This window comes from Tachypleus tridentatus, chromosome 1 (genome assembly GCF_004210375.1).
Source record: "Tachypleus tridentatus isolate NWPU-2018 chromosome 1, ASM421037v1, whole genome shotgun sequence".
NCBI lineage: Eukaryota > Metazoa > Arthropoda > Merostomata > Xiphosura > Limulidae > Tachypleus > Tachypleus tridentatus.
Genome location: NC_134825.1, coordinates 20,797,494 through 20,809,715, shown reverse-complemented (window position 1 = coordinate 20,809,715; position 12,222 = coordinate 20,797,494). Strand labels below are relative to the sequence as shown.

General features: G+C 31.6%; 1 protein-coding gene across 1 annotated transcript in view; it reads right to left on the bottom strand.

Moving 5' to 3' along the window:
- Nucleotides 1–12,222, bottom strand: part of LOC143232191 (uncharacterized) — a 59,286-nt gene that overhangs the window by 11,435 nt on the left and 35,629 nt on the right. Inside the window, exon 2 of the mRNA XM_076467327.1 lies at nucleotides 896–1,027. Within this exon, the coding sequence (XP_076323442.1) occupies nucleotides 896–1,027 (132 nt within the window). The remainder of the gene's footprint in view (nucleotides 1–895; nucleotides 1,028–12,222) is intronic.

The following is a 12,222-nucleotide window of genomic DNA, read 5'->3' as shown; positions in this document are numbered from 1 at the left end:
ATGTTGTGACCCATAATTTGTAAATGAAACAGTCAAATTCTGGCTGTGACCCACATTCGCAAATTAAACAGTAAAATTCTACAGTCACCAATGTTCGAAATTAAACAGTGTACGCGTTTCTTTGCTATTTCTGATAAATTATGAACTACTTTCTTGGAAATGTTGGACTTCATCATTTACGTACTTTAAGTTTTATGTGTATACAAAACATTATTTATAATCACAGAAGTATAAGACATCGTACAACTGCAAAATGTTCTTAATGATAAAAAATGCGACATTGTATAACTGCAAAACGTTCTTAATTATCAAACAAATAGGACATTTTATAACTGCAAAAAATTCTCAATAATCATAGAAGTATAAGACATTTTGTAACTGCAAAAAAATTCTCAATAATCATAGAAGTATAAGACATTTTTGTAACTGCAGAAGCATGCTTAATAACCATAGAAGTATAAGGCATTTCATAACTGCAAGAGACGTTCTTAATAATTAAAGAAATACGACATTGTTTAATATCCGAGAACGAGCAAGCTGCTCTGTTACGACATTTTAATTCTAGTCTCGTTTTAAGAAAATATTATCTTAAAACTAATTTCTATTTAATAAAACCATCTTATTCATAGTTTCTGCATAAGAAAGATTGCCTTAAAACTAGTTTACTTAAGAAAGGTTAGGAAGCAAAAAGCTTAAGGTTGTGTTTGAATAAGAGAGCACTTTTCAAATAATGCAATCTCTTTTATCTTTACGATAGTTAATGTATATATATATATATATATATTGTATACTTTTTTTTTAAATCTTAACATCAGTTTACACATGTTTCAATATTCAGTTCTTAGGTTATTTACTTCTAGACTATTCATTTTAAACAAAGACCTGACGCAATTACCTTTAAATATTGGACATATTTTCCACACTCCTAAACCTCCCACGCCTAAGAACTGACCGAGCGAAGTTTCCAGGAAAAACGTAGGGATACCAGCCAAGAACAACGTCAGAAGATACGGTATTAAAAAAGCACCTAAAATTGAGAATTGGTAATGAATTCGTGAAACAAATAACTTCAACTGATATTCATATTTCATTAATAAAATATACTCAGTTCATGTACGTTCTTTTCCACACATTTTGTTCACAGTTCCAGTTTCAACGATATCACATAACACACACTTGTGAATCCAGTTTTGTTCTTAAGGTACAGAAAAAACCTTACGCTAGTATTGTATGTATAATATGTAATAAAAATAATAATTTCAATATTTCATAATAGTCTGTTTTTGTTATTATAATTCACTATAAAGCAAACCTATTGGTGTAGCTTTGTGCTTAACTTTAAACAAACAATTATTTTTTTAACAATCTCATGTTTTCGCTGTTCTCGAGCATTTTTCATAGATGTAAGAAATCATTGAAATCTTAAGACATTTATCTATAATAACTTCAGTTTATCGAGAAACATAATAATTTAATTGTTAAAACCGAACGTAAGTACTATTATTGGCTTGTTTCAAAATGTATCGAAAAGCTACACAGAGATTATCTGTAACCGCTGACCTTAAGTTTGGACTGATAAACTAGAAGTAAAACACCTAGTCAACGTCACCCAGAGGCAGCTATTTACCTATTTTAATCGATTAGTAAGATACTACAACAATTTTATAATGCACCCACAGTCCAACATGCTAACCACACCTATCAATCAACGACAGAAATTGTTTTACATTATTTGTGTAAAACGGCTCGTTTGGGTCAAGAAAATACTTTACGTAGAAAACATTATGCGCACACACTTAGACAGAAAGCAAAATCAACCAACAAAAGTAAATATATCTCACGAATGAAAAAATTACGAAACCATATACTGTTGCGTACCATATATTCCCGACATCAGCAGAAATATAACCAACATTTGGCAAAATTAGAAACAAAATATGACATTCCAGTTAATACTAAATTTATTCAAAACCAGGCACAAAACTAAGGTCTATACTATGTAAAAACTACACTGACAAACACCACACCAACATTATTTATAAAAAATAATGTGATAACTGCCACGACTTCTATATTAGAGAAACAAGTAGAAAATGGAAACCAGATTTAAAGAACATAAAAAGTGACCTTCACACGTTTTCGAACACTGCAAGTCTAATAAACACAACATAACCATTGAAAACACTCAAATATTAAATAAAGAAACAAACGTAAACAAACGCAAAATTAAAGAAGCCTTACTTATACAACAAGTTAAGCCCAAAATAAACCAATACAAAGGAACAGCTTTATATCTATATTAAAAAATAATATAATAATAATAATAAAATAAATAATATAAAATTATATATTCAAACATCTAACACCGCCCTCTACATTCCGACACTCAGTTACACAACCCCTTTCAAACATGTGGTCAGCTTACGGTCAGTTACCTATATCTTTCTTTGTGAACCTGATGATGACCGAAGAAGGTCGAAACGTTGTTCGCTCCTCTACGTAAAATATTTTCTAAACCCAAACGAGCCGTTTTTACGCACGTATTTCTCTACAAGTGGGTTTTCTCGACATCACTGATTATGTTTTACATTAATGTTGGGCATGCATGGCCACATGGTTAAATCGCTCGACTCGTAATCCGAGGATCGCGGATTCGAATCCTCGTTGCACTAAACATGCTCGCCCTTTCAGCCGTGGGGGCGTTATAATGTGACGGTCAATCCCACTATTCGTTGGTAAAAGTAGCCCAAGAGTTGGCGGTGGATGGTGATGACTAGCAGCCTTCCCTCTAGTCTTGCACTGTTAAATTGGGAACGGCTAGCGCAGATGGCCCTCGTGTAGCTTTGTGCAAAATAAAAAAAAAAAACAGACATGATTGTCACATCCATCGAACCGCTATAAACTTGGTAGACGTTGGCTCGACGGTAGGCTTCACGACTTATAATGCTAAATTTGAAGTTCGGTTCTCGTGACAAACATAATGCACCTGTTTCGTTCTGTGATTTTGCTCTAAAACTAACTTTAGCTGTAACAGCTTTGTTTTAGTTGCTCTTAGTAGAAATGTGTTTTTTTTAGACAGTATAATAATGATTAGAGAGAGATTTAATCATAATAACTTATTGCTGTACGATACGTGAAGAGTTCGTTCTTTGTGGTTGAAAGTCTAAGTTCACAGCTCGTAGGAAACATCTGCAAAAAATACACGTTTGTGAGAAGGATATAACATTGAAGTAATATGATTACGACGGTCATATCACTATGAAAGAAACGCTATTACACTAAGAACTGCTGCTCGTGACAGCTGACCACGTGATATTTCAAAACCCAGAACGAAGGTGACTCCTGCTTATTAAGCCAGATAGTCAGAGCTAGTGTACTTTCGATCTAGGTGAAACGTAAAAAAAACAAACAAATGACAAAATAGATAAGATCTATATCCTTCGTTCTGTATTGTCTATTAATCTCTGCTTTCTTAGATTTTACCAGCTAGTGCTCTGTTATAGGACAGTTGGTGAAGTTGTTTGACACCATACATGAGAAGAATAGAAGTCATCAGGCAAAACAGATGACGCATGTTTTGACTCATATTCAAAAAATTGTAATTTTCAGGGGTGTATGCCTGTCTGTTGTTTTGTAACTGTTCAACTACTGTGTTTTATTGCACTAGAATTATGTTTACATAGAAATAACGTGAAATATTTAAATATCTCTGTACTTTATTTCTCCAAAACAAACGACAAATAAATAACATTATTTCACCTATAAAAGAAATCGCTTCTGACCTGACAAAATGATTTTAGTGAACATTTAAATTTATTTTTGCTAACATTGTTAATCGTTAAAAATGTTTTCCTTTAAAACAATGTTGAACAAACACAGTCGTTTTACGAGTTGTCCTAACTGGATGACATTCAATGTCATTTCCTTCCTGTTTATGATAGTAACAATCTACCTTTAACTTTATGTACGTATCTACTCTAAACTTATTTCTAAATAAAATTAATTTACACAATAAAGTAATTTCGTTGTAGACAGTAGAAAGGAAATCTGAGGGTCCCGGTTCGAATCCTCGTCACACCAAACATCTTCGTCCTTTCAGCTGTGGAGGCGTTATACTGCGACGGCCAATCCACTATTCGTTGGTAAAAAGTGGCCCAAGAGTTGGTGGGTGGTGATGATTATCTGCCTTCCCTGTAGTCTTACACTGCTAAATTACGAACGGCTGGCGCAGGTAGCCCTCGAGTAGCTTTGCGCAAAATTCAAAGCAAAGAAACAGTAGAAAGGAATACTGTGACGTTATGATATTGGTTCTATGTTTATAAATAAAGTAGACAATAGGTTTGATGAAGAGTTTAGATGACCAAATAAGTTTGCTCAAGAAATACAGAAACATTTGGTAATATGCTTATAATAGATGTGTCGCAGGAAGACATGACGCTTTATAATCAGTGGTTTAAATAGGCTGGAATTGTTTTGAAAGCAGGTATATACCATCGTATGTTTTAAGCTGGAATGTTAGAAATCCATTATGTATTTTAACCCTTTTGTGATGGGTCATGGATCAGAGGTCATGTCATCGCGTTTGTTGCCTCGCATTCAAACTTTTATTCACTACTATTTTATAAATGTATAACATTGTATATTATAATTCAAACTTTAATATTATATATTGATTAATTTAAAAAGTAAGTATTTAAAGAAAATCAGTTGCGAAACGGTAAGGTTTCTTATTGACTTTCTACTCTCAAAATTTTATATCAGTAATATCAATACTGTTTTACACCCTAAATATAAGGTTTCGTATCATAAATATCAATACCGTTTCACTCCCTAAATATAAGGTTTCATATCATAAATATCAATACCGTTTCACTCCCTAAATTTAAGGTTTCATATCATAAATATCAATACCGTTTCACTCCCTAAATATAAGGTTTCATATCATAAATATCAATACTGTTTCACTTCTAAATTTAAGGTTTCATATCATAAATATCAATACCGTTTCACTCCCTAAATTTAAGGTTTCATATCATAAATATCAATACCGTTTCACTCCTAAATATAAGGTTTCATATCATAAATATCAATACTGTTTCACTTCCTAAATTTAAGGTTTCATATCATAAATATCAATACCGTTCCTCCCTAAATTTAAGGTTTCATATCATAAATATCAATACCGTTTCACTTCCTAAATATAAGGTTTCATATCATAAATATCAATACTGTTTCACTTCCTAAATTTAAGGTTTCATATCATAAATATCAATACCGTTTCACTCCCTAAATTTAGGTTTCATATCATAAATATCAATACCGTTTCACTTCCTAAATTTAAGGTTTCATATCATAGATACCAATACTGTTTCACTTCCTATATTTAAGGTTTCATACCATAAATATCAATACTGTTCACTTCTAAATTTAGGTTTCATATCATAAATATCAATACCGTTTCACAAAACATGTATCTGTCATAGTCCCTGAACTGAGTTATGTATTGTACAAAATACGACCTGGAACTGACTTGTACAGACAAAAAATAGATGTGAAACGTTATTTTATGCGTACCTGTGATTTAATTGAGACTATGTCATTCGCAAAAAAAAAAACAACAACTTCACATCAACAGAAAAACATTATTAACAGCACTCGTAAAAGTGTATGTACCCGAAACCTGATTCTAAGTTGATAGCATTTTTAAACATTAAAATAGAGATGGCTAATTTTGATGTCCACCTATTCATGCAGAATGAATGTTTACTTTAAAGTTGTACTGATTCAGTCATGTACAGGTGTATAACAATTTAGGACACGTACTCTCCACCTACTAAAACATTTTCCATACACAAAAAATATACATCTATATAAATAACATTTATTTTGCTTCCATCTAGTTTTACCACAAACCCAAAGCTTGAAAAAAGGTTTCTGTATACAAAATACATGCGCAAAGATCAGCTTGTGTTTTAAACTATTATCCATTTAGGTTACATACGCAAAACAAAATATATAAGTAAATAACATTTATTTTGGTTTCATCTAGTTTCGAGACAAGCACAAAACTACACACAGTTTTTCCACATTGTCAGATACCACTCACATTGACCTTAAAAACAAGTATTTTAAGTTAAAAAATGTTATCACAGTAACTTTTATAATACAATCTACCATGAAAATGGTATCTAAACCATTTTCTTTTTCTCAAAATTCCATCTGAGTATTTCAGTACCAGAATGCCCATCACTGTATTTCAACATGTGAGTTTGAAATGAAAGTTTGCTTTTCGTGAAAGATTCTATTCGAATGCAACGAAGTAAGAAGGAAGATTATAACAGCTTAGTCACTGATGCATTTATCAATCAACTTTGTCAGCTGCACGAGCTTATTCCAATGCCTCAGATATTCTACAACGTAGGCTAAAAAAGCACAAATAAAAGTCTGTATAGAAAAAGTTAAAGAGAAACAAGCTAATCAAAATTATGTGGAATTTTTCCTACGAGATATTGATGACAAAGAAAATCAGTAAACTGACTCACTTTGATTGCGTTTAAATATGTGAGTCTATGCTAAAATTGTTTCACTTATTCGTAAAGGGAATTCGCTAACAATGTAATCAAAAACTATGTGATACTACGATGTACATCGGTCAACTTCTATTATATGAAAGATTTGTTTTGTTTGTTGTTGTTGTTGTTTTGCCCTAAATGTTGTTAAAGAAAATAAGGTGTCGAAAAAATTTATTGCATCACTCAATTTTTTTATACTTTTTTTACGGAACCATCGTCTGTGGAAACAGTTTGTGATTGGTTCAGCCAACTCTGAATCGTGTGCAAAGCATACCAGTGATACAGAAGGATCTAGGGGCATACCCCACGAAAAATTTGAAAAGTTGGTGGTCCGAGATTGAATTTTATGCTAATTTTACTAAAATTTATTAAAAGTATTAATTATTTACAAGCGCTTTTATGATTCACAAAATAAGTGTTCACTGGCACTTATATTCATCATCGCTTTAAACAAGTACAAACATGTAAACTTAAAAATAACACATATAATCTTTAATGAATTGTCGTTCTGATTCATACCTACTAGCACAAATCTGTCTACTTGCGTAGAAACAATTAGAGTTCACAAAGCTCCACCATTACAACGACAAAATGTAAAGTCTTGGTCCTGCTGCTGCCTGGTCTGCCGGCCAGCATTAGCACATACGTTTTCAGACCTTGATGCGTGTAGGTATAAATATGTTCCATGGATATTGCAGTACCATATACTTATCACACCAACAGCTTAATAGGACGCCTTTAGCAAAGGAGACTTCCGACAAGACAGATTATTAGAAAAATGAACTTTAACTAGTCTAGTGTGAACTACTGAGTGCAGAGATGTAGAGAGACTGACTGCGTAGAACAGTGGAAGGAACAGTAAAACTTTGACAGCAGCTGACGATCCCGCTCTGAATCAATTGATCCCGAGCAATCGTCGGTTTTCGCTCAGGGATCATCAAAGAGCACGACAGGAAACTTAGGGGTCACTTTCACCACGTGCACGTCTAAGAAGAAACTCCCTCCTCACTAACAAGATGATGCCAAAGATAAACCTAAAAACAAGTTAACTAAAGAGAGATAAGATGGACCTATCAAACATTTTTCTTCACTTCACCTATTCAGTGTGTAAGTTTTTTATCATGGATGTTATAAATCACGTTCAAACCAACTTATGTTGGATACTTTTTACTATGTTATAAGTCCAGGTTATCTCATTCTGGTTAACTTGTGTTCAGGGTTACTGACAAGGAGTGGAATTATCCGAAACTAGTAAAACCCAATAACACACGTTGATCAAAGTATAGATTTAGCTGGACTTTCCTTAAACCTAGACTTCGAAATTAAACAATTTTGGAATAATAAGTTAATTTATCATACTTGTGTGACTATATAATGTAAGGAACTGAAACGCGGGCAATGGCTTTTTTTTTTACCTTCTCCTATCCAATGTATACGTTTTCATCATAGTAACAATGTCTGATGAAAATATATTTGATACTGGACTTGTCATGGACGTATAAAGCGTTCAACCCAAACGTATATTGTTGCGATTTGTTATATAATCTAATGAAAAACTTATATTACCTTGCGTCAACTGAATGTCAGATATAGTAAAATCAAAGAAAATGTTTTAAGAATTATAAGTTTAAACAACTGAAGCCTGCAGCAGTTGTATGAATTATTATATAAAAAAACAGAAATACTTTTCAAATAATGTATTCTAACTTATTGAAAACAATGAAATGTAGATTAATAATAGTTTTCACTGTTATAGACTATTTGAAAAAGGACTTCTGACGCTTCTTTCAACAGAAATAATCCAAATTTCACCCTTCTTGAGAAACAATAAATTTGATAATAAATAACAATCAAGTTTCCATTAACTACAGCTCTTAGGACGATGGCGTAATTGTCTGAATAAGGTTTTATAAGTCAAAACTATTAATTTCTTCCTTAATCGTTATAATATACGAAAATTTTAATATATGAAGCATTATAAACTTTTCCCAAACATCCATAATCCACGGTTTTCAATTAAAATGAATTAAACACACTTTACGCCCCCTTGTGCACAACTTCATTGATTTGTGTAAAGAAAGTTAATTAGCTTTTCGTGTAGTCTTACACTCTGCAATTCAAAGTATACCATCTAATGCTACTGTGAATAATTTACATTTTCAAAGTTAAGTGTTTAGAAATATTAACCAACGCTTTTAACTACAGCTTTAAATTTTAATAAGTTCTCTGCTAAAACAAAACCGTGAATAATTGTATCAAGTGATGGAAAGTTATGAAAATCGCACACTTAATTATTAATTTTATGTTGGTGTAAAATAACTTTTGATTACGTTTTATTTATTTATTTAACTGCGTATAAATACAATGCATTTCGAACTGGATACGATCATCTTTTCAGTCACTTTAAGTGGGTTTTTTCTCACATTTAATCTCAATAAAACATATTAAAAACATAGCATTATTTGTGATAGTTTAACCTCAGTAAAACATTTTAAGAACGTGGCACTATTTGTTAAAGTATAACATTAGTAAAAAAAAAACTGAAGAAATATGGCTACCTATGTGAAATTACAGCTTTAATAAAATGATTTTATAACACTACTTGTGTAAAGTCCAACTCCAGTAAAACGTTTTAGATATGTGGCACTACCCGTCTAAAGCAAAACACAGTGAAAATTTTATAAAATTTATTATTATTTCTGTGAGTTCAAATTCAGATAAACTTTTCAGGAATAGAGCACTTTCTGGAGTAGTCCTAAAAGCGTCGACAGCCAGCAGGAGCCCAGGGGCAATTCATCTCGGAGAGCCTCCAGTTTATTATGTTACGTATTACGATTTCAAATAGCCTGAAACTGCATCAAATTGTAATTTGGGTTTAAAAGTTAAATGAATGTAGAGAGAAATGTATCAAATTTATGACGTTTGCCAAAATAGTGATAAACACAGTTTTCTTTCTTTAACACAAATATATTTTAATATACAAACAGTAATAATATAATTTATAATAACGATTATTATAAATAATTATCACAAATAATGATTTATATATAAAAGATTTACAAACTTACAAATAACGATGAGTCCTCTATCTAGTCTGGAACTGAATATTTTATCGACGGTTCACCATGAGCGAATTACTTTGGAGTTAGTATCAGTACAGTTCAGTAACAGATAGCTAGCTGTTTCTCACTAATCACCCTTGAATTTTTAACTGCTGAAGTTCATAATATTTTCGTAAAAATACAAAGGCCCGTTGTTAATATGCTGAATTTAAATGATTTATAATGTTTGAAATCTATAAATGTTTCTGGTCAAACATCTGTAGTTTCCCGATTAATAAGTGTTAATCACAGTTATAACTTCCGAGGTTTATAGTATACCAGCTGTAGCAAACCAACAATATATACTGTCTCGCGGCTCGTCGATTTATAAACATTAAAGCGAGGTTCTAGAATTTTCAGTTGGCCCAACAATACACTAATGCTTTGGTGAAACATATATTGTTGATTCTTACACTCGAGAATCTTCTACAAATTTTGAGAATAGGCGGAAATTTTGCAACACACATTTAACAGTGTAAGTTGCATGAATTTCAAAATATAAATTTAATTTACACAAACGTAGATAACAAAATCAATTTGTAAATCCGTTACACAGGACAACAACGATCTCATATATAAATAAATAATAGCAGCAATTGTTTTAAGCTCACAGTTTAATCATAGAAACGTGAATAAAGTAAAAACAAGTATCTATAAAGTAATAAATAAATATTATATATCACTAAAATTACTATTCTAATCATTCTTAAAGTACCAAGTTTGTATGCAAAGAAAAACCAAAACATGTGCTTTGTTATAATTAAATAAAGATGTAGCCTAAATCTATTTACGAGCTTTTTGACATAACCAGATTTCAGTCACCCAGGCCACTGGGCAGTTACCAATTTTACCGCACATTGTTGGGAAAAGTCTGGATAGTCCAAACTCAATAAAACGTTTTAGAAAATAGGACATTACCTTTGTAAAAGTTAAGTTTCAATAAAACGTTTTTAAAAATATGACTCTATCTGTGATAGTTCAGACTCAGTGTAACATTTTAGAAATATAATATTGTTTATTCTAGTTCAACCTCAAAGAAACGTTTTAGAAATATAATATTGTTTATTCTAGTTCAACCTCAGAGAAACGTTTTAGAAATATAAATTGTCTGTGATAGTCCAAGAATTGCAAATAGACCAATATTCGAAGTCGTCACATATGAAAAAGAGTATTCTTCACAGCCTCTTTAAGGAAGTACAAGTCCAACCGATTTTAATTTGGCCTGCGACTAATATCGTTCTTCATGCCTAAATCATAGTTTATGTAGTTTCATGCTTTGATACCCAATGTTATGTATTCAAATAAATATTGGATCATATACGGTCACAGTAATGTTGCTTCATAATGAAATAACTCGGGTTAATGGATCTAGACAAACTGTTGCTGTTTAGTAAAATGTTACTGTGTTAACTCGACTTATGAACTTAGATAAACTGGTCATATATAATGCTTCATTATAAATTTATGTAATCATTTCATGTCTTCATTTCATAAATCTAATCACGAATTAATAGGCAAACCAAGTGAGGGTGGAAACCTTCATTCATAGAATTTATTAATCAATCACATAGAAAGTTATATACAATAATTATTTTATCGAGTTATAAAATAAACTTTGTTAAGTTTCCTGCTGTCATTACGTTATTATAATTCACTGTCATCCATTTTTTCATAAGTTTTTTTTTCTTCTAATCCAAATAAAATAATAATAATATTGTTTTAGAATTCTGGCTTTTAGAGCAGTTTTGCTTCCTGAAATTGTTGAAATGTTCACTAATAATCATGAACACAAACAGTTCCATTTTATAAGCATTATCGAAACGATACACCATAACCTTAGCCTCTTCCATTTTGTTGAAATGAAGTTTGGGTCTTACTTATCGAAGTGCTTTCATAAAGCTTCGTCTATGTTCTACAATGCTCAATTTTACAAAATGTTTTATTTGTTTGTTACATAAATTTCTTACAAAGCTATTCGAGGGCTATCTACGCTAGCCGTTTCTAGTACAGACTAGTAGTCGAGTCGACTCTAATCGAATAATGAGATTGATCGCCGTAGAATAACACTCCCCACAATTAAAAGGACGACCACATTTACGAAATGGAGTTGAACCTGTTATTGTGCTTGAGAATTTGTGTTAAAAACTTATTAGCCTGTTATTAAGGTTCTGTTAACTATTGAATTGAGTTGTTAATATCGATACAAGCTTTTCAAGTTAAAAACATATTGTCAAAGAATAATACATCAACTTTCACGAACTAACATGTGGTGCATAACGTGAGCTATGTTCGGCGTTCATACAGATTCTTATCACAACTTAGCATCTGGAAAAAAATATCATTTCACGTGCGTAAAAAAAAGGTTCAGTTAAAATTCAGAGAATTATTAATTCAAGTTATTTATCCACACGATAAATGTAAACCTATCAGGTAAATGTTTAACATAGAAATAAATTGTGAAAATATGGATGCTTCAATGAACACACGAAACCTTTGTGGCAAGACATCTAATGCCGTGCATCAAAATTGTAATAGAAAATATTAATACA